The sequence below is a fragment of the Peromyscus californicus genome, unplaced genomic scaffold, assembly GCF_007827085.1.
Source record: "Peromyscus californicus insignis strain IS unplaced genomic scaffold, ASM782708v3 Scaffold_6__1_contigs__length_162567912, whole genome shotgun sequence".
Taxonomy (NCBI): domain Eukaryota; kingdom Metazoa; phylum Chordata; class Mammalia; order Rodentia; family Cricetidae; genus Peromyscus; species Peromyscus californicus.
In genome coordinates this window covers 125,830,397-125,854,367 of record NW_026294584.1, presented here as the reverse complement: position 1 = coordinate 125,854,367, position 23,971 = coordinate 125,830,397, and the positions used below count along the sequence as shown (strand labels likewise).

The 23,971-nt window shown below is 38.1% G+C and overlaps 1 protein-coding gene across 12 annotated transcripts in view; it reads right to left on the bottom strand.

Moving 5' to 3' along the window:
• The window catches only part of Grm7 (glutamate metabotropic receptor 7), a 930,315-nt gene that overhangs the window by 417,998 nt on the left and 488,346 nt on the right, over window positions 1-23,971 (bottom strand). For all 12 annotated transcript variants that reach the window (XR_008214661.1, XR_008214659.1, XR_008214660.1 and 9 more), the window contains exons 3-4: window positions 20,504-20,645; window positions 14,442-14,596 (exon numbers count right to left, since the gene is read on the bottom strand). Coding sequence is in view for 9 of the 12 variants with exons in the window: in XM_052722188.1 (XP_052578148.1) it covers window positions 14,442-14,596; window positions 20,504-20,645 (297 nt within the window). In the remaining 3 variants the exon portion in view is untranslated. The remainder of the gene's footprint in view (window positions 1-14,441; window positions 14,597-20,503; window positions 20,646-23,971) is intronic.

Below are 23,971 nucleotides of genomic sequence, written 5' to 3'. Positions count from 1 at the left end.
CTGAAAACTAAGAAGTGAGAGAAATAGCCCATGTATTTCACAATGCTGCCTTTGAAGATTGCAGCAAAAGTAGTGCACCATCATACACACATTTTTATTTTGCCAGCTTGGTCCTTACAAAATCAGCTTATTCATACATATGATATTGGGCAGCTACAAATTTGCCAAACTGAAGCTCAAATTCTAGCTCTTGACCCCAGTGGTACATCTTCTATGGTATAGATCATAATATGCTGCTGCACATGGTATATAGCTAATTTAATCTGACAAATAGGTTTCTCCCCTAAAACATCAGAAAGAAAACATTATAAAGTAAGTTTGTTTCCACCTATCAGGAACTACATTATACCACTATGCATTAGCACTGCCCTGTATTCGTAGGTCAGATGGCAACTTATAGTATAGTCAGGTCTCTCCTTCCACCTTTACATGGCTTCTAGGTCTCAAACTCAGGTCACCAGGCCTGTACCACACATTTCTTTGCCTGCATGAGCCATCTGATAGCCCCCTGATGACATGTTTATGAGACGTACTGGCCAATTAGTGGCTAAATTCCATGGATATCTTTGCATGGCAGGGTATACCACACAGTAGGAAAGGCAGAAAGACTTAAGATCCTGATAATTTATCAGTGCTCTTGAGGGTTTTATAGCCTGGAGTCTGTGGAGATGCACCCCTCAGTGCAAAAGAAAAGTGGCCACTATGCCCCTCCACTCAGACTAAAGCATAGATACTCTGACTTAGCACTCCCCTCTTTTTTCTTATGAACCGTTTCTGGCTCAGACATTATTTACAGCCCATCTTTATACAGAGCCTACAGCTGATTGACTACAGACTATTCCTCCTGGTTTTGTAGTGACTGAGTCTCTGAATTGATTCCTGACCCATCCATTTCCACAAGTACAGGCAGCATTGCTCATGGACAATCTTCAAAAGTTCTGCTCTGTTCATTCCTTTTGTTCCAGTGATGTTTCCCTTCATAAGACATGCATGGAAACCTATGACTTAGATTCTACTTCTGAAGGACCCTGTAAGAAATGGAGACCCCCTAAAAATGGTGCCTTTTTGACAATCAGTCACCTCACCAAGCTGTATTTTTTTTTTTTTTTTGAGATGAAGTTTGTAGACTAAATCTCCTCTCCCCTAAATAGACTGTAGGGAGTAGCAATGAAAACAGTGTTAGGAACCAGGTAGATTCTATGATAAAATCCTGGTTTCAGGAGATAACCATCTTATGTAAACTTCAGCATGTAACTGAACCTAAACATTTATTTTTTTAATCTATGAACTGGATCAAAATAGTTTCTGCTTCTGACATGGACTGTACAATTCCTGTCATGTGTCTAACAGAAGCTCACTTCGAACTTCCCCACTGGAAACAGCAATTCTCGAATTCCTCTATTGGTAAGGAAAGAAGGAAAACATTGTACACAGTCCCTATATGAAATATTAACACAGCTGCTCCAAAGAATCCTTTTACTATTGACTATTTCTGAATATGCTTGGACTTTTCTTGAAGTCACATAATAATTTGCTAGAAGTCATTCACATTAACACTGCCATATGGGGTCTGGATATAACTGAGCCACAGCACAGGACACCAGCACCTGTAGGGATGATACTGGTACCTGAATTAATCAGTGAAGAGCAATAGCATGTCCAGGAACACCCCATGTAACCCAAAGTGAGTCCCAAGCATGCTGTGCTTCGTATGGCTTTTATGATTTTTCCTTGTTTGTCACTTTTATTTCTATAAATGAGACAGAATTTTGCAATTTAACTTTTAAAAGTTTGAATAGATTATTTCTCTAAATGTCAGTGTCAACATGATGGGCTTTTGGCAAACTCATATTTGATTTAAAAGTGTAACTGCTGGAAACCTAGGAGTGTTAAACCTGGAAATAGATAATGGGGAATTTGGTTCTATTTTGATTTGTTGTATAAGAACTGAAAAAAACAACAGAGATTATAAATAATTAAGGGATTATCTGTTTCCTAAGGGGAAAAATTATGTGATTAATTATTTGAGAGGATTGGTCACAGGATGATTTTGAAAGCTGTCAAACTTGTCAAGTAACTGAACTTTTCAGTGAATGTATATTGTTAAGAGTATATAACAGACAAGAGACTATCAAGTATATGGGTGGAATTATACACAGAGAACTCATCTAGGCATATAGGTTATTAGTATTACCATTAGAAGTATTCCTATGAACATTTTTAAAATTTTATCTATCTGAATGCTCTCATACATGTATGTATGCATACCATGTGTCAGCCTGATGCCCATAGAGCCAGAAAAGGGTATTGGATAACCTTGAACTGAAGTTACAGATTATTGTGAGACACCATGGGAGTGCTAGGAAATGAACCCAAGTCATCTGCAAGAACAGGAAGAGCTCTTAACTACTGAGCCAGCATGCCAGCCCTGGGCTCCTAAAGTGCTGTGCCAACCATGATCTTAACTCATCCTTTCCTTGCTTGCCCTCTTTAGCTCCACCTTTCTACATAATTTTGATTTCTCATTGCCTTCCATGTGTTCTTACCATTTTCCTTCATGTTTGTAATAAAAGCTCACAGAGAGAGGCCTCTACCAAGAAGATGGAGAAAAGCACTTGTATACAATTGTCATATGGTACATTGATTGGAAAATGTGGGAGAATGTGAAATTTACCAGTAAAACCTGCTTTTCCCCCAAAAGAGTAATGCAAAAAATAACTGAGATATTTATGCATTGATATTATCTTTTGACTTGAAATGGGATGTATCAGGAAGTATATCTGCAGACTATTCACAAGCTAACAAATTATGATTTATCAAAGGATAAATACATTGTAGAGTATTGCCCAATGGAATAAATCACTCTAATGTACAAGAGTGAGGACTTGGTTCCTAAATATTAGACTGAGTAAAACAAATATCTTTTTTTCCTTTCAGAAACATACATGATTGCATTCAACATGATTCTATGGCATTAAAAAGAACAGCAAAAGGCAAGACATGTGTGGTGTATGATAAAGGTATGATTCCATATAGCATGGCACACAGGTAGATGCTTATGATCTCAGCATAGAAAAGGTAAGCAGGAGGTTCACATGAGTTTAAGGTCAGCCTGTGCTAAATATTTAGTGCATGCTGGGCTAGTCAGAGGTACCTAGCATAACCCTGTCTCAGGAAACAAAATAAAACAAAAATGGTAGTGTGAATGTTCATAAGGGAGGTAGTATTAATTTTCTTAAAGATGGTAGAATTGGTACAAGGAGACAGTAAAAATTTCCATGTGGTGTGATACAAATATATTATCTCAATTTATGTGGCAGCTACCTTAATATGTACATATGTTAAAATTTTTTGGGTATCATATTGAAGATGTGCATGCCTAATTTATTCAAATTACAACTCAGCAGAAATCAAAGCCAGCAGGATATAAAACATATGATCTGATAACCTGAATTCCATCCTCAAGCTTTGCATGTTAGAATGAGAGAATGATTCCCATAGGGTGTCCTCTGGCCACCACACCTGATCTGTAACACATGCATGTCACACTATCACACACACACACACACACACACACACACACACACACACGATAAATAAAATATAGTTTAAAAAATTGAAGCATAGGGTCTTTAATCAAAGTACATATCTACATGACATTGAATCTAGTGTGGATTATGTCAGTGTTTGTTTTAGCCATGATAAATTAATGAATCTCCTGGCTTTTATGTAAATTGCAGTAGTAGGTAAAGGCTTGCTAATAAGGGAACAGGGGTACAACAATGCTTGCCTATTATCCCAGAATTTGGTAAAAGGAAGTTAAAGCACAGAATCAAGGCAAAATAATTTTCTATATCAAGTAAGAAATAGCACAGTACAGATAGGCTTTGGAAACTCTTGAACAGTGCCTTTAGAGTTACAGAAAGGGTTGCTTTATCTTTAACGTTCCAATTAACCTACAGAACAGACCTAATATCACGAACACAGTGAGCCTGAAAAATATCCATTTCTTCATTTATAAGTGTTTTTTTCTCCCTTTTCCAAATGAGGAGAGATTAAGAAGCAATCAGTTTGTGTTAAAGAACATTAAAGAAGTCCTTTCAACCTCCCAAAGTTTATAAATGGCTTTTCTCCCTGCCATCCACTTGGACAACTTAATGCTCCTTTAAACTCTCACATTTGCTTTACTTTTATATTTGTATTTGGCTTTAATAAACATTAGTAATCACATCTTTTTGTTCAGTTTCAACTCAAAAGAGCAATCTTCTTTTTCCTTATTTTTAAATGCTAGGTGGGGTCTCATGTAGCTCAATATTGCTTTGAACTCTTTGTGTAGCCAAGGATGACCTTGGACTCTTGAGTCTACTATCTCTATTTCTCGTGTTCTGGGATTTCAGGTATGAGCCACCAGACCCAGTTTACTATGGTAGGAAAGCAGTCTACTTACTGATCTGTAAACCCAAACCTTTTGGCTGCTTACAGGGACTTTGTCATCTCTTGGATGGGCCCAGTGCTAAGAAAGTGGGGGATGTATTCAGTACTTTCAGTCATTGTGGGTCTTTTTTTTTTGCAGGCAATGAACCAGTCAATACTCTCCTAAATGATTCTACTGTTGTTTAGCTAATTGTATATGGTCTCCAACTGTCCTCTTAACTCTCTTTACTTAGATTAGTGTAACTTCCAGACCTCATCAGAGAAGTTTCTCATTTCGATAGATGGTGGTGAAGACACTCACAACATTCAAAGCACAGAGCATAAGTGTAAGAGGAATGATCAGTTGCAAAAGGGACATCTATATCACACCTCTCCCCAAGGCTCAGGGACCATCACAAAGGAGGAGCAGAAAGACCGTAAGAGCCGAGAGGTCAGAGAGGACCAGAGTGAAGCAATGTCTTCTTATCAAGAGCACGGAACTCATGACAACACAGCAGATGTGTCTGCCTGCACAAATCAAGACAGTCAATGGCTTATAACGTAGTGGGAAACAGGCCCTATCAATAAATGATGAGTATTAGACAGTTGGCTTTGTGGGGAGGGAGTCAGTTTTCTCTAAGGGTGTGTGGCCTGATAGATCTACTATACCCCAGGGGATAGCCCCTCATCCATGATTATATGGTCAGAACCAATTGGAGTCAATGGATTATTAAACTTACTTTTTAAAAAGAGGACATAAAGTTGGGGGAGTGGGGAAATGGAGAGGATCAGTGAAGAGTTAAGGCAAAGAGTGGGGAGTGAATATGTTTAAAACACATTGTACAGAATGCACAAAGAATTAATGAAATTGCGACTTAAAATCCATTGTTGTGTCTGCTAGGGATCACATGACTGATGTCTTGAGCAGAAGAGTTTATGATAGTTTAGGTAATATTTGTACTGGGGATGGATGCCTAGGAAGCAATGAATTTCAATACGCAGAGATGTTTTTGTTTCCAGGACACCCTTATTCACTTTGGATACCTCTTCATTTTACCTTCAGTTTTTGTTATTGTTGCTGTTTTCATTAAGACTCTACTTTACTCTGTAACTCAGTCTGGATTCAAATTAGCTGTCCTCTTGCCTCAACATTCCCAGCATTAGAATCTGTTTCAGATTTTCAATTTCATGGCCCTGTGCCCAATTGCTTACTTTTCAAACTTCTGTAAGTTTGTCATTTCTTCCACTAAACCTCTATTTGAACAAAACCAAGATCAGTATTCTCATTTTTTCCATTTAATGTATCACCTATGTTCTTTTTTTTTTTTTGAGTCTGAAGACACACATTTAATACCATAGGATTAAAGAAAGTAACTTCAAAATATTAAATTTCCCCAAAATATTACAAATTCATATTTTTGTAACATTTTTATCAAATATGTTTAAGTACCATGTAGTTTTATTTTTTTTTATTTTTTTTATTTTTTTTAAAAATTTATTTTAATTTATTTTGCAATACAATTCAGTTCTACATATCGGTCACGGATTCCCTTGTTCTCCCCCCTCCCGTCCCCCTCACCTTCCCCCCAATGCCCCCCCCCCATTCCCATCTCCTCCAGGGCAAAGCCTTCCCCACAGACTGAGGTCAACCTGGTAGACTCAGTCCAGGTAGGTCTAGTCCCCTCCTCCCAGGCCAAGCCAAACAATCCTGCATAGGCCCCAGGTTTCAAACAGCCAACTCATGCAATGAGCACAAGATCTGGTCCCACTGCCTGGATGCCTCCCAAACAGATCAAGCCAATCAACTGTCTCACCCATTCGGAGGGCCTGATCCAGTGGGGACCCCTCAGCCATTGGTTCATAGTTCATGTGTTTCCATTCATTTGGCTATTTGTCCCTGTGCTTTATCCAACCTTGGTCTCAACAATTCTCGCTCATATAAACCCTCCTCATTCTCGTTGATTGGACTCCCAGAGATCCACCCAGGGCCTAGTCATGGATCTCTGCATCCAGATCCCTCAGTAGTTGGATGAGGTTTCTCCTATGTTCTTAGAACTTCACTATTCTGTGATTTCTTTTTCCTTTTCCTTCTTACCTTGAGAAAAATGCTTCTGTTTATATACAGTAGACAATATTGGGGCTTTCTCTCTTTCCCCATACATATAAATATTATAAATTTTGTATATAGCATATGTATATTATATATATCAAATAATAAGTAAAATATATGATAATAAATGAACCCCAGTGTATAGTTCCTCTTAGGTTTTTGCAATATTTGTCCACACTGATAGGACTTCAGAGGCAAAATCAGTCTAATGTTACAGAGAATAGTATCACTACTTTTTGTGCACACGGGCAATTTTCCATGTAAAGCAGCATATTCCTTGACTCACGTGATAGTTTGTGATGACTAATCTTGCTTGTCAGTTTGACTGGTTCTGTAATCAGCTAAGAGAGATGGCTCAGATGTGTCTGTAAGAACATTTCCTGGAAGGATTAACTAAGGTTGAAGACCCTCTCTCAGAGCAGGTTGCACATTTCTGCTATAGCCCAGATAAGAGGAGGTGCAGGGGGAAAGTTCTTGATTTTGTTCTGTTCAGTCTACCTTTGTCCCTTGCTGGTGAATGCATCCATCCTGCTCAGTTTAGTTGTTCCTGGTGCTATTGACATTCTTCACTACCATCACAGTTCAACCTCTTATGTTTTCCAAGGCAAAATGAAAACTAGTGGTTCTCCAATAATCTTTTAGGCATTCTGCATAGGATTGGGACTATTAAGGCATTCAGGTTGAGCTGCTATTGGACTCTCAGCCTCTCTAGTATATACACAATCATTGCTGAACCAATGATTCAAAATTATCATGTAATATGAACTAATAAATCTCCTTTATGATACATATTCATTCCCTTGATGTTCTTTCTCTAGAGAGCCCTGACTAAATATACTCATCTTTAAGGAATGGTATTAGACTAGTTTTCCTGCTAAAAGATTTTTTTCATTTTTATTCTTCTCTGTCATCTGTGATCATCATGTTAGATGTGTGACTGTATCTGCCTTGTTGCATGCTATATCTCAATATTTATGTTCCTGGTTTATATACTTTTTGAGCCTGTAACATCAATGTTTACAGAAGACTTTAATGAAAAAAGTGGCTATGTTAATGAACTTGCAGAATGTCATTGCTCTCGTATTAAATGAGGTTATAGGTCAATAACCAACATATTGCTAAAATAAACAGCAGGGATCATTGCAGAATAGGAGACACAAGAGTTTAAGAGCTAGAGATGGTGGATGATGACAAAGGAAACAGTGTCTGCTGCATACAAAAGAGCAGCTGCACATATGTGCTTACAGTGGTTGTGAGCATGCATAAGATCTCAGGGCAGACTAGACCCTAACAAGGAAGGAGACTTAGGCACAAAGACCCACCAAGAGCCAAGCAGGTATTGGCAACTGATGGCCACTGTAAGAGGGAGAGTCAGTTTTCTTCAAGTGTGCAACCCCTGGTAGGTTAACCATGCTCTAGTGGAAGTCCACACATCTAAGTGTATATGGACATCACAAGTTGATTGGACTCCATGGGTGGATGGTGGGGGGGCATTCACAAAGTTCAGTGAGTCAGGAAATGAAGTGGATCTGAAAGAATTAGGGAGAAGGTAGGCAAATATGGTCAAAATACATTGTATGAAATTCTTCAAATAAAGTAAAAAACAAAAGAAAACAAAACAAATCAAACACTGTGGACTGTGGTCCTTTCAATATTTGTGGTTGCTGATGCTTGTTATATCTTCTCTCATTGAGCAAAGGTCCAGGCAATTACACATGGATGAAGTCATCATAACTAAACAGGACACAAGAGTCAAGACTATTTTTTTAGATTGTTATAGCTTCAAACTTTCTGGTTTCATGAAAAGCAAAAATCAACTTAATCTTGACTAAAAATCATGAGATACTTTTTTTTCCAAAGGCAGTTTTTTCTACATTGGGTCCAAAGGTTGAGTGGATTTGCTTGGGTATTTATTTATTTATTTGTTTGTAGGTTTATTGTCTGATCCTTCACATATCTCAGATGTAAAACTCACTGGAAAAATATCACCACTTGTAGGAGCCATTAGAAGTTGATTTGAAATAAGACCTTCTTGTACTTATTTCTCAGGGCTATTGTCTATGTTAGAAGCAAAAACGGCAGTGATTCAGGACTCATTTTGGCTTTCATAAGAGGATGCCTAGGCCAGCCTGCTTTAGAGAAGCAGGGCAGTTTGGAGGTGAAGAGCTGAAGGCAGTGTGAACATACTTTTCTTGTACAAATTGTTGGGGTCAGAGAATTGCTGTGCATCTTAGCTAACGGAGCCACATACATGTCAGCAAAATGAAGGCATGCGTGGGCTCTTCTGAAAACATACAGAAACTGAAAATTATAGGAATATCTTGGCTCAAGAGCTAAAGAACTACTGCCAAATAATGGTGAAGTTCTCTAGATTTGTCAGGAATGCTGGGCAGGTAGCCCAGCCATAGCTGATCCTTCCATCGCTCAGATTCTGTCACCATGAATAGAAAGGAAAAAAAAATGGTATCCTTAGCTAAAACACACCAAGGCTTCTCTGTAAATGGAGAACAAATACAGAGGGACAAGAGGGGATCAAAGCTGATGTCACAGAGGCAGGCATGTTGATCCAAAATAGATTTTTATGTTCATGTATACATCATGCATGACTGGGGAGACGTTCCATGAGGTGGGTAAAGTATTACCTGTACAAGCACAAGGACCTGAGGTTAGATCTCCAATATCTAAGTGAAAGTCAGAAGTGATGGAAGCATGTGCCTCTAGTCCTAGGACATTGTGGAGGAGGTAAGTTGATCCTTGGAGTTCTATGAATAATCAACCCAGCTGAAACGAAGAACTCCAGCTTTAGCAAGAGGCTCTTTCTCAAGAAATAAGGTAGAGAAGTGATTGAAGAAGACATTCACACAAAGATGCATGCCCTACACACACACACACACACACACACACACACACACACACACACACACACCAATGTCAGCCAAAGGCTCAGATTCAGATGTTGGCAAAATGCATTGAAAATTGAGCTGGAACAGGGATAGAGTGGGAAAGCAATTAAAGAGATCCTAGGAGAGAGGGAGACATCATGAGGATAGGGAGAAATCTAGTACTATGGAAGTTCCCAGGAATCCACAAGGATGACCCCAGTTTAGACTACTAGCAATAGTAGAGAGGGTGCCTGAACTGGCTTATTCCAGTAATCAGATCAATGAATACCCTAACTGTCATCATAGAGCCTTCATCCAGTAACGGATGGAAGCAGATGCAGAGATCCACAGCTAAGCACCAGACCAAGTTCCAGAAGTCCAGTCGAAGAGAGAGAAGAGGGATTCTATGAGCAAGGGACATCAAGATCATGATGGGGAAATCTACAGAGACGACCAAGCCAAGCTAGTGAGAACTCATGAACTTTAGACCAACAGCTGTGGAGCCTCCATGGGACTGGACTAGACCCTCTGCATAAGCAAGATAGTTATGTAGCTTGATTTGTTTAAGGGGCCCCTAGCAGTAGGATCAGGATTCATCACTGGTCCATGAACTTGCCTTTTGGAGCCCAGTACCTATGGCAGGACACCTTGCATAGCCTTGATGCAGGGGGAGGGTCTTTGAACCTGCCTCAATTGAATGTACCAGGCTCTGCTGACTCCCCACGGGAGGCCTTATTGAGGATGGAATGGCAGATAGGCTGGGGTTGGGGGAAGACTGGGGGAGTCAAGAGGAGGGAAAAGAGGGGATCTGTGGTTGGTATGTAAAATGAATAAAAAATGAAAAAGAAAATATGAACCTAAAAGGTAAAGATGTGGCTGATTAATTCATTTCTTTGCAACCTAACATATATCCCAAAGATACAGGAGTATACTATGAATGTTTGCAAGATATCCTTGCCCAATATAATATGATATAGAGAATTTAGCAAGCATAGGACTAGTAGGAGGGACAAAACAAACATATATAATATGCTGGAGAATGGAATCCTTATTTGTCTTTATAAAATGTGTTCTACTTGTCTTCTGAGTTTAGACCCTACATAACTTTACTCACATTCAGCAGTGTAGTTGAACTCATCCCCATCCCCCTTTCTTAGGAATGGCATTTTGAATGCCTATCCTCAATTTTATTGTTCTATCTGCTGTGAAAGTGAAGCAGTTTAGTTCTTTTTTGTAATAATATACAATGATAGTATCCCTAGAGAGAAGCTTTGGCATTTTCCTCATGGCACTGTGAAAATCTTCACATTTCTTTGGAGGGAGCCATAGAGATTTTTAGAAATTACCACTGTTCTATCATGTTGGAATGTCATTTTTAGCAACATTTCTTCTCTATTTTATTGTCTTGAGAAACGATTTTTGCATGGGTATGTGGGGGCAATATGCATGTTTATGGGCTAATGTGTAGGTACACATGCATGTGTGGATATGTGTGGAGTCCTGAAAATGATGCCAGGCACCTTTCTGGGTTCCTCTCTATTTTTATTATTGAGTCAGGATCTCTCATTGAATCTCCAGAGCCTTGCCCTGCTGCCTCTAAAGTTCTGGGATTACAGGATCTAGCCAGGACTGTCTACCATTTATGGGGTTCTAGGGATCAAAGTTCTGGTCATCACACTTGAGTGGCAAGTGTTTTATTCATTGAGCAATCTCCCCAGCCCCTATAAGATTTTGTTTGATGCGTTCTTTTTGCTTTTAAGAAGTTCATAAGCCTCTTTTTGGTCTGATATATACAGAAAACATTTTTTTCTTTCAAGTGTTTATAAAACCCCATTAATAATTAGCAATTTGCTAAAATATAATTCCCATATGGTTAGTAGCCATGAAATATAGTCATCATATCTATGTGACAACTAGGGCTTAGGAAGAAAGTACTCAACTAAGGCTCAAGAATCTCTTACTTCTCCTTACCCCAGACACAACACCCCATTCACTGTTCCACAAAGTCACCGGGGTGAGCATTCTAGCTCACCCTGTTCACAGCTGACTCCATGCTCTGATGCCATAGTCACTTTTAACATCTAGCACAATCTCCTTTCTAGACAGGACATTTTATGTTCTAATCCCAGTTTTCCATTCAGCCATATTTTGTGTCAGACCCTTATGTGGTCTGTGATTCCTAATCCACAAAGGCAGATAATAATTTAAATTGTTGTCAATTTCTCACAATTCCCAGGGAAAGAGCTACACACAAGAGTTCCAAAGGTACCTATCAGATACAATAGTACCCTGTGAGGTACTAGAAATGGTGTCCATGCAAGTTTTTCTCACATATGAAGGACTGAATTTCATGGTAGTAGAAGGCATGGTAGTAGAAACATGGTGGCAATATATCCACAGTTAGGAAGCAAAGGAAGACAAATGCTGTTGCTCAGCTTGCTTTCTCCTTTTTGATGAACTTTGGGTCCCCAGCTACAGGGTAGGTTGAGCTACCCACATTCAGCATGGATCTTTCCACCCTTTATCCAACACTATAAAAATCCCTCACAGACATACACAGAGGGATGTGTCCATTGTGATTCCAAATCCATGCAAGCTGACAGTCAAGATCAATCATCACAGCAAGACAACTTAGACTTTATCAAGTGTGATAACAGCAAAAGACAATGCATAGTTTATGTCTTTAATGTCCTCTCTCATCTAGGCCTCCTTTGTATTGCCATCCTAAGGCATCATGACCAAGGCAACTTACAGAAAGAGTTTATTTGAGACTTACAATTTCAGAGGGTGAGTCCATGACCACCATATTGGGAAGCATGGCAACAGGCAGACAGGCATGGTGCTGGAGCAGTAGCTGAGAGCTTACATCTTGATCCATAAGCAGGAGGTAGAGAGGTAACTGGGAAAAGCCTAAGATTTTGAAACCTCAAAGTCTACCCTTAATGACAAACTGTCTCCCATGAGGCCATACCTCCTAAACGTTTCCACCATGTGGGGACCAAGTATTCAAATGAGCTCTGAAGAATCATTTTCATTCAAACAACCTAACCCCCAAAGGTCTAGATAGTGGAGATTTGGACCTCAGGGGGGATGTTCTTTAAAAATGACCAAAAAAAAAAAAAAAGTCAATAAGTAATGCCTATAGAGAAGATTGAAGGTCACTGTAAGTATGCCCATAAAGAGAACTTCAGGATACCAGGCATGCTTATCTTTCATTTGCCTAATAACAAGTGTTATTTACCCCATACTTCCACCATAATGTTCTCATCTCAAATCAAGAACAAAGGAAACAATCAAACCCTGACTGAAGCCTCCAAATCCATGAAATGTAATAAGCCCACTCCCTTTATGTTACCACAGGTATTTCTTACAGTGAAGCAGAAGCAATGAGTGCAGAGAACTTCCATGCCAAATTAATATTCAAGGAAATACCTAAGGGTCAATAGAAGTTAGTCAACCAAATAGTATGATCATGACTAGACTCCAGGGGAGCAGAGAGTCTTCCTAGTATCTTGTAAACAGGAAAATGTTGAGCAGAATGTGATGATTTCAGTAAGGTGGGGGTGTAGAATTACTTCAGGAGTCATTAGGCAACTACCTCACTGTGTTTGCCCCTTTGTTCTTTAGTCCACATCCCTCACTCCTCACTGTCCACCCAGTTAGCTCTCAGCCATCAGTTACTACATAACCTCCAATAAGAAGTCCTCTCAAGCATTGTGTCGTACTTATAGGATAACATCTACTCAACCTGCTTTACTTACTACTCCAGAGCACAGACCAGTTTCCATAGTCTGCTCTCATTAGCTTCTTTCTGACTGTTTCATCCAAATCTGGATGCTCTGAGAGACAGGATATGAGATCCCCCATAGTCTGTTTATTTGACTTGTAGCACAGAACAAATGCATACATTTTTAAGTGAAGAGGAATAGAGACCATTAAAAATCCTATCTGTTATTATTGCAGCACATCTGTAAATTCGGTGACCTGTTTTGTAAGATTGGCGATTGGCTCTGGGCATGTTTTAGGGGAATAAATTAACTCAAAGCCTCCCAAGGAAAACACAGAAGTGACCCAGAGGATTGTTATCTCCTCAAGATAACATAGAAAAAGACCAGTGACAGATAGAGGCACAACCTGATTTGTTTCAGAAAAATCTATACAGACCCTGTAGTCTTCTGGAGAGAATAATTAATTATATTGGAATAGAAAGAAGTGCAAATATTTGGTTCCCTTGGTAAAAGGATGGAGTTCAGAGCGATGTGCAAAGCACACTTGAAAAAATCTTTGGAGACACAATTCACCAAAAAGGAAACAGAAAGCAGGTTATCAGCAGAGGAGTTTGTTTTTCTTCACATAGTGTTTCCATTTAGACAGGACCTTTTTATGCACATTAAAGAAAGAATTAATTTAAACCAATATATTCAGTTAGAGTATGGGAACAGCAAGTAACATCACTTCCTATTAATGCCTGCCCTCAAAGTCTTTTTAATAGCAAAGAAGGAAAAATAAAAAAGGGAGGTGGCATAAATGTAAGAAAGCAAGGGGATACTGAGAAAGGTAGGTAATGCTGGTATCTGCAAAGGGTCATGTCCCTGACTCACTCACAGCCTCAGGAGGGATCACAAGAGGTAACAGGAATGCTATCCTTATGCTTGTTATGCTAAGATGCACAGGGTAAATTACAAAGGGAAAATATTCTCTCTAAAAATGCAGTGTTGTTGCACAGACACTTGGATGTGTCATTGTTTCAGTTCTTAGTAATGGTGATGATCTCTTCTCAGAAAGCTCTTCAGAGTGAGAAAAGAATCTATGTTAATTGCAACATTACCATAAAATAATATAATCTCTACAAAAGAGGCTTGTCAACAAAGGGAACAGACCAGGTGTACAGCTTCATTTGCACTCCATCACTCCACTCTGGAAAACACACTCTCTGAATCCTGTACAAACATGAAGCTCCCCAAAGACCTCAGTTTGGGTCACCTAACAGCACATAGCCCCCTCTCCACATGCTTCACTGCTGACAAAGCACATACCTTCCACAGTTGCTCTCTTAGGCTGGATGGTGATGGCTCCTTCTGCGATATCTTCATGCTGATGCAGTGGGTTGATTTTGGATCCCCAGCTGTCTGACCCCACCCAGAGAAAATGGCCCACTTGGTCAGCTCTTTTGGCTGCTGCAAGGATCTGCCTATGGAAAGGAACACAAGAGAGCATATAGGTTTACAAACTGAACACAGGCATCTTCAAACTCAAGTAGAATCAAAAGAAGCTCTGCAGTCTCAGAACACAAGCAAGCAGTAGCAAAGGCTATGATAGGGATTTGTATACTGCATATGTAAAGAAATTCATAAACTCATAACAAAAAAGTCAATGCCCTTTGAGGGAAACAAGGGAAAGATGTTAGAATTCAAAGGTAAAGGAGATATAAACATGTAATAAACTGGAGATACATATTCACATGTATTAGAAATTGTGAAAGCACAACTTAGAAAAAGATTCTAAATGCCTTTCTCAAAATGGCCAAATCAAGTCTTGTTTTACTTCATTTTGCAACATTGGACTTCAGATGGAGCGGTAATATGTAGTAAATCTCACTTCTAGGAAATACTATGTCAATATAGATCATAGTTCTCCAGTCATTTATTAAAATAAGCATAATTCTACTTTCAACATAAAAGTTCATTTTCTATGCTTATAAATGGATACAGTTTGCAAATATCAAAAGCAGCAAGAGTAAAAGTATGAAAGGGAAAAAATGATATTAGTGAGAAAGTTATCAATATTGGGATGTTGACAAGAGGTAAAATATGAGAACACATGCACATGCATACGTATATCCACACACATATACACACTTCCATACATACACACACATCCACAAACAACTATACCCACATATACAAACCCACATACACACATACACACAGAAATTCTCATCACTCAGGACTTTCAGATTTCAGGTACCACATAAGTTCATAAGTAAATCAATAAAGATGTGTTTAAAAATAACATATGGGACAGTGAAAACTCAGATCACATTTTCTCTCTCCTGAACCAAAAAAAAAAAAAACAGACTGGTAATTTTCTAATAAAATCATAAGAAATTGTTCCCTAACAATGTGACATCTGAGCAACAAAAAGCAGAGGAGAAATTTTTGTGTGAAGTGAGGAAAGGAGTGGGTAGGAATAGGTACGTAACCGTGTATTAAATACTGAGAGATAAGGCTACTTAAAGGGAGTAGACATTTGCTTCAAAAACAAACATATTAGAAGAAAAAATTATTCTGTTTTTTTTTTTATCTACCCCTTTCAAAAAGATCTACAAATTTGACAGGAAGGAATCACTTAATACAATAGCCAATTCTATACCTGCTGAGACTCCCATCAATTGATAAGTCCATGTCTAGAGCAGGCAAGTACCTACCCCAAATCTCCATAGGTACAGAAGACCCCAGTGAAAAAGAAAAAACTAGCAAGGAAAAGGACACCACCATGGAGTGGAGAACAGATGTTACAGGAGGAAGGACAAAGTAACAAATTCACTTAGCTAAGGTGTGTAAAGATAACCAATAGCAAGATAAGGGAAAAACTAAGAACATAAATAAGAACTTGTGTATTAAAAATGAAAAAATGCAGTTACTTTTGAGAAAAGAAAGTAAGAAAACAAAACTAAATGTTATACATAAGAATGTTAAAATAAAAGTAAGATTACACACAGTCAAGATTTCCTGAAGAAATGTGTAGAAAAAATAATATTATTTTTAACAGTGGCTTTTAACTATTGCTAATAAGACAATTCCAGAGATCACTTCTATAGTTTATTAATTATTTACCAATCAACTGTTGAATTGAGAAGATGAATTGGTGAATTAAAAAAACCTAAACTGTTGCAAAAATAGAGAAACAAAACATTTTACAAAAGTACTAACTGGAAATAACAAAAATATCCTATAAAGTTGAGAGAAATTCAGAAAAATCCCAGAGAAATCAGATTAATTTCTTAAGAGACAAAGGGGAACAAAATATGAGAATAATAATGTAATAACAAAAAGTCTGAGAAAATATTTTAATTCAGAATTATAATATTTAACACATAATGAATTCCAATGCAAAGAGAATTTTCACATGTGCCCAGTGAGCCATTCACATTTGGAGAGATGAGGACATCTGGCAGAGATGGGAAAGTTAGAGGAAGCCAAGAAAACAGGTTAAGACCAGACACATATAAATAAATGAGCACTTACTCAAAGTTCAGACAGTGATTAAATTCTAATATGAGTCACAAAGGTTTAGGTAGAGTTTGTGCAATCTCTGTACTGCAGGAGAAAGCTGCAGTACATGAACAAGTTCCTTGTAAACATTAAACTGTGATTAACTAGAGGCTGTCTGTGTATAGAGAGGTTAGAGTTTTTATAAGAGATAATTTTAATTATTTTTTGTAATCATTTACTTTGACTTTTAATTTTTCTACAGAGTTGTGGGGGAGTAAAATTTACAGTACTCTTATTTTAAAGAAACTGTTACTTATTTCCTATGAGATTTACAATGGGCACATGTTACTTTCATGTGCAGAGTTATATTTTGAAGACACATTTTGTTCTTCCTTGAAATTCAAATTATCAATACCCATGACTGATTCAGCATTTAGCATCCCTTCAAAACTGAGATATTAATGCCATCTTATTCCTGTTTTCAAAGTATCGGAAGTTAATGTTGCAGGAAATATCAAAAATTTCCATCTCCAATGTATAGTTTTTGCGAAAAGAATCAACATTGTGGGGATTCTGTAATCTTCAGATGGTTCTGCTTTGAAGATCATATTCTAGAAGAAACATATGCACCAGATTTTTATCACTGTGCTCAGAAACCAAGATGCTAACACATAAATTGCAATATAGAATAATATTCAATATAGAAAGTAGCTCCATTACAAAAATACACATACTTTATGAGGAGATTATGTACATTTTCTACCCAAAATATACGCCATACACTACAGGACAAAAGTATTATAATCTTATTCAGAAGACTACAGTGGCGCACGCCTTTAATCCCAGCACTCGGGAGGCAGAGCCAGGCGGATCTCTGTGAGTTCGAGGCCAGCCTGGGCTACCAAGTGAGTCCCAGGAAAGGCGCAAAGCTACACAGAGAAACCCTGTCTCGAAAAACCAAAAAAAAAAAAAAAACAATTTTAAAATCTCAACACAGACATACATTACTAATGTATCACATGTTAGTGAATGTATAAAGTAGACAAGAAAAGACATAAAATGGTTGACAAGGATGTTAATAACATTAGGGGGAAACTGGAGCCCAAAGACCAATATAATGAAACCAAAACCTCACAAGTGACTAAAACACAAAGGGGAATAAAACAACCCAAGAGTGATGCAAACAGCATTGTGCCAGGAGAGAAATAATGCATTTAATGGCCATCCAAAACATTTTCCCACAGAAGTGCATATATGAAAGGGAACTTGAGATACACCAAGTTCAGCAAAACAATGCCATGAGCAAAGACATGTGCAAGAAGCACCCATACCAAACGTTTAGCTTGACAACTGCATATGTGGTATATGTAAGGCTTAAAATGATAAAACTTGAACCAAGACTTAACCCTGTTTTATCCCTAAACCTGCAATCCTAGCAACCAGAGGATGAGGCAGGAGGATCATGAGTTAGAGGCCAGCTGGGATTATAAAGTAAAACCCTGGAGTTGGGAGGAAGGGAGGAGGGGGAGGGAGGGAGAACAAGCAAGTGAACAAAAATACCAACCACAAAGTCCCGGGGAATAAAGCTTCTACATATCATTAAGCACTTGAGCACTAGACTCAGAATTTTATTCATTCATTCAATGGCATTGATTGAGAACCACCTATTCTGTTAGTATCAGTACTGATAATAAGGTTAAAAACACCATTCAAAAGTCATCTGGTGTAATGATGGCTACAGACAATGGACAATACAGACTCATTCGACAACATTCAACCATTAAACAACAACAACAACACAGGATGCCATGGGCATAAGTCAAAAAATTAAAGTATTATGAAAAGATTTTTCCAGAAATACTCTGGTCAGAGGTATTTTCCTTGAAATACACCAGAAACGATAGAAATACCTACAAAGGAGGGAACAGTAATGGCTTCCTGGCCAGCAGTGTATATAACATGGAGTGTGTAGGGTTAAATTAGACTAGGAAACCTCCACACAGGAGCACTTTAAAAGACTTTCATTTGACTTATGGAACAACTGAGATGTAAAGAAAATGGGAACTAGGGATAGAAACCTATTCAAGGACAGAGTGATGATTTATGTAGTGAAAATATTCTCAAATTCCACTTTCCAGGTAATGGTTTTGTGACCTCACTTGTGATCAAGGCCTTCACAGTGGGATGCTTGGGAGGGCTGTTGGGTAGGACCCATGGAGCAGGGAGAGGGAAGGAAAATTGCTGAAAAAGACCTTAGAAAATCTCATGGAAGAAATTATCATGGTCTGAACCCTTCAATCTTACACAGTAACAATAATTCACTTTCAAATTCAATAATACAGAATTTTAAGATACATGGTAAAGATTCAAAACATAACTGTTCCACACAAGGGAAGTATAAACTAACACATTTCTAGATGATTGTATTGATGGCCTTTTTAAGGAAAGGACAGATCTTTCTAGAATCTACCTTATAAAATGTTAGAATCTAAACACATCTAGAGCATGCAAAATAATGAATCTATGATTAAATTTTAAAAGAGGACATGTAAAATTCTATGTTCACTGTAGGTATGATATATTAGTCCGATATATTTACATATCACTTATTATATTATGTATTATTAGTACATATTTCCCATATTTATAGTTCAGCACACATATTTCTGTATAGGAAGTTTGCTATTGTATTTTTTTTATAACTTTGAAATTCTGTGGTGAAAAATGTAATTGTCAATCCACAAGGGAGAAGTTAAATAAACTGCAGAGTACACAGGTAAAATAAAATTATGCATATAGATTAAAAAACTGCACAGATCCACAAGCACTGATAAACAACACTCTCTGTTATAAAACACTAAAGCATGCTAGGTCAAGAGCAGGCACATGCAGTACATGTACAGGTACTTAAAAATGGATCAGGAGCATAGTACAGAATGTTTCCAGAATGACACATCAGAGACTGACAAGCCAGGAGCCCTGCTCCCCACAAGGGAGAACTTGCTAGCTAGTATACAGGGTGCAAGACTTCTTATTTGGTGTTTTGGACACTGTTAGAAAAAATTTTTAGCGTTTTCAGTTAGATGCAAATTACTATTTATTTTTAAAAAGACAAAAATAAAGACTCTAGGTGTAGGGAGGAGAGGACTGGACCTGCCTCAACTGAATCTACCAGGCTGAGCTGAATCCCCAGGGGAGACCTTGCCTTGGAGGAAGTGGGAATGGGGGTGGAATAGGGGGATAAGGCTGAGGGGTGGGAGGAGGGAGGACAGGGGAATCCATGGCTGATATGTAAAATTAAATTAAAAAAATAAAGATTCTAGACTGGGTTATGGTGTTCAGAAATGGAAGCAGGGGGCATTTTAGAAGAGATTCAAAGGGTAACTCTGCATGGTATGGCTGCAAATGCAAGTAGCTAGGCAAAAAGGGAAGTTAAAGACAAGTTTTCAGTGCAGGAAATCAGTGCAGAAAGGAATAGGCAGGTGTGGAATGTAGACATCTAACAGTTGGTATTCTCAGTTCAAATTCTGAGCAGTGAAGGCAGAATTATAAACCTTTTGCACTAACAAACACCGCTCTTGGGATAAAAGCCTGCGATATTTAGAACTATTTTTCTTAATACAACTTTTCAGAGGCCTAGTACTTTTTCTTTCTACCAATTATTCGATACATTTTGTTTTTAACAGAAATGAAACTACAGGAGAGCAAGGTGCTACTGCTTTTGTGGCTGACAAACTGTGTGGGACAGCAAGCACAAAAGAATTTACCACCTTGTAATTACAGCTCTGATCTGACTTTTTTCTCCTCTCCTTGCCAGCATCCTCATCCTTCTGCCTCCTAAAGCTGTGACATGCATAGGAATGAGGTTCACCAGTCATCCTTACTTTATATCCTCATCGTTGGCAAAAATCACGACGGCCCTGGAGTTGGGGGTGTCCAAGAGCTGTTTGATAATTCTATCAAAGTCAATGGTCCTGTCTTTGCGCTCTTGGGGGATTCTCACGGACTGGGCAATGCAGAGCCCACCTGTTTAAGAAAAGAAAGCAGAGTGTCAATAAAGTCCCAACAGAGATATCGAAAAAAACAGGGAAGATAGTGGGGGGGACAGTTGATACTGAGTCTATAGCACTTTCTTAGGGATGCCTTTGTTTCAGGAAGGCATAAGACATCATGCTTATTCTTGAACTATTTTTGCAAACCATGCAGTAAAGCACAGCCTCACTCTTTGTAATGCATTTTGAAAACTAATACTTCCCAAGAAAGCTAGTGGTATTAACTTTGAGGAAGTAGGTAAAGGGTGACAGACAAAATGTTGCGGATGGAGGTCTTTACAATATATGTCATGTGTTACGTTCATGTAATAGACACTGAAGCAACTAGTTTTCATATTTATGCCTGAGAATTTTCTGAACTTGAATTCCCAGACAGTTTTTTTTCTCCAACAATACATGACTCTCAGTGTTTAAAGATCAGCTCCAAAGAAATAAAATGAGAAGCAAAGGAGCCAACAAGAACACTGGCTATTACAAACAAAACTGTGTAGATCACATATGCCTGGTCAAGCCGCTGAAAATATGTTTCAAATATTCCGTGCTATCTTCCCAGAAATCAATATATTATAGTAACTAATGTCCCCTGCTTTGTGTTAGGGAACAGGAGGATTAAATAGATTTTTTACTCCATGCTTCTGAGAGTCTTCATGACCCCAATCGATTTTAATGAATGTCTGGAGGAGAACTGGGGGTGGGGGCAGTTTACTGAACAAATGATGGATCTTATCTTATTCCAACTATTGCTTAGTCATCACTCCTGAATATCGCATTTTACAAGATACACTTTCAGACAGGGGAGTGAAGAGAAAAGAAGGAGAGAATATATTTGTAGAAAAAATAAATATGAAGACCATCCCAGGGACAGAACACTTAAGCGGTAATGAAAAAACCACCTAGATCTTCCTGTCATGCACTGGGAAGACAAAAAACAAGCTTTCTTACACTTTGAACATGGGCATGTATGGGTATAAATAGGCTTCCACTACTGTGGAATAATCCTCTTATATATTGTAAAGATTTGTCACTCGAATTAGTCTAATAAAAAGCGGACAGGCCAGTAGCTGGGCAGAAAGTTAGGCAGGAAAGCCAGACTAGGAGAATTCTGGAAAGAGGAAGGGCAGAGTCAAGAATCACCAACCAGAATCAGAGGAAGCAATATGAGAATGTCATACCGAGAAAAGGTACCATGTCATATGGCTAAACATAGATAAGAATTATGGGTTAATTTAAGTGTAAGAGTTAGTTAGTAATAAGCCTGAGCTACCAGCCAAGCACTTATAAATAATATTAAGCCTCTGAGTAATTATTTGGGAACTGGACAGCAGGACAGAAACTTCTGTTTACATTCCACAAACACAGAAAAGCATAATCTCTGATCTGAAATTAAGACTCCACTGAACTTTAGACTCAGTTGGTATTAGTGTTATGCTAAACCATTTTCCAATTTCAGCTCTCAAGAAACACCTGTAATACTCTTCAATATACATATGCCCTACAATGCTGCAATCAGGTTAATCAATCTAGCTGAAATTTCTAGAACCATACATACAACAAGAGTAGATACTTCTTTCAAGTACAACTGAAAGGTTCATTAACAGAAACCATATCTTGGCCTTAAAGAAAAAGAAAATGAAAGCTCACAGAAACCATACAAAGTATATTCTCAGATCTTAACAAAGTGGACATCAATAACAAAAGTCATAGGAAGATCCAGATATTTAAAAATTCAAAATCAGACTTGTCCAATTACCCCTGAGTCAAATAAAAAGTATGCAAAAAGTTAAGTACTTTGAGAGGACTTAAAACTATAGTACATTGAAATTAATGGATAATAGCTAAAATAGTAGTTAGGTGGAAAACGTATTTATACTAGAAAGCAAGAAAGAATTAACATAGGCAAACTCTGCTCCTAAAGAGAGAACAGGTGAGTAAACACCAAGAAAGCAGAGATATGATAAAAAAAAATTAAAGCAAAAATCAATAGATTTGAAGTAGAGAAACAACAGAGAAAAATAGAGTAAAAATACCATTATTGAAACGGTCATTAAAAATTGATAAATCTTGAGCTAGGATGACCAAGGAGGGAAATCACAAAGACAATATGAGGGATAAAATAGAAATAGCATTTTATTATTTATTAAGCATTGCAAAGTTATTTATTAAGCAGCACTGTTTACCAGGTGAGAGAAGCCACAAGGCACAACGAAACCCACCATAAGAGTTTATTAAGGGAAGGGAATAGAAGGGGTATGCATAGTCCTATGGAATGACTGTGCAGGAAGAGAGGAAAGGAATAGGTGGAACCTGCTTTTATAGGTTTCCACACACACATACATGCATAAATGGGTTTACATAGCTATGCAACTCATGCATGTAGATTGTGTGACCATGCTGCACACAGATTACGTGATCATGCAGTGCACAGATTATGTAGGATGTAAAGCCCTGTGATGACTAAGCATCTTGCCTGGCTACTGGACAGTGTACACGAGGTCATGTAACTGGGGGAGTGGCTAGGAATTCTAACACATTATGCATTCTGTCCATGGATGTAATGAACTTTTGTACTTTTAAACACAGAAACATCAAGGAAATAGAAGATTTCTTGGAAATAACACAAATTATAAGAGCTGAATGAAAAACTGATCATCTGAATAATCCCAGATCATCTACATGATCCTATATAAATTATAAACAGCAATTTGATGTTTTAGCAATACCTTCATGAGAGAAAGATATAGGCTCAAATGGTTTTATTAAGGAATTCCAAAGATCCTGAAGAAAGCTATGAAGCCATCTACATAAGATCCTTCAAGAGCAAGTAGGTTAAGGTTTAACTCATTACATGAGGTCAGTATCATATAATGTTGCCAGAATCAGATGTTTTAATGGACAAGAAGAGACCCCTCTGGGTAAGGTAGGTTGTGGATTGATGTGGACTGTTAGGTGGACTGAGATGTCAGTCTGAGCTATTGGCACTATTTCAGGTGTCATTAAACTTGAATTCCCACCTCAGGAAGCATCATGGAGCCATGCAGTAAAGAACAATGGGGTCGCATGCTATCCTAATCTTGAGAAGAAAAAGCTAGCTATAAGCATGGCTCCATGGCATGAAGAATTTGATTCTCATGAGTGATAAGAAAAAAAGAAATAAAGAAAGAGAAAAGCAATGTTCCTAGGCAAAGCAGATACAATGGTAAGGCAAAAACTCCAAATTTTAACCATGACCAGGATATCTTGGTTTTGCTTCTAAAGATCTGGCCAGTATGAATGCCTAAAACCAGCTTCTACCCTCAGACA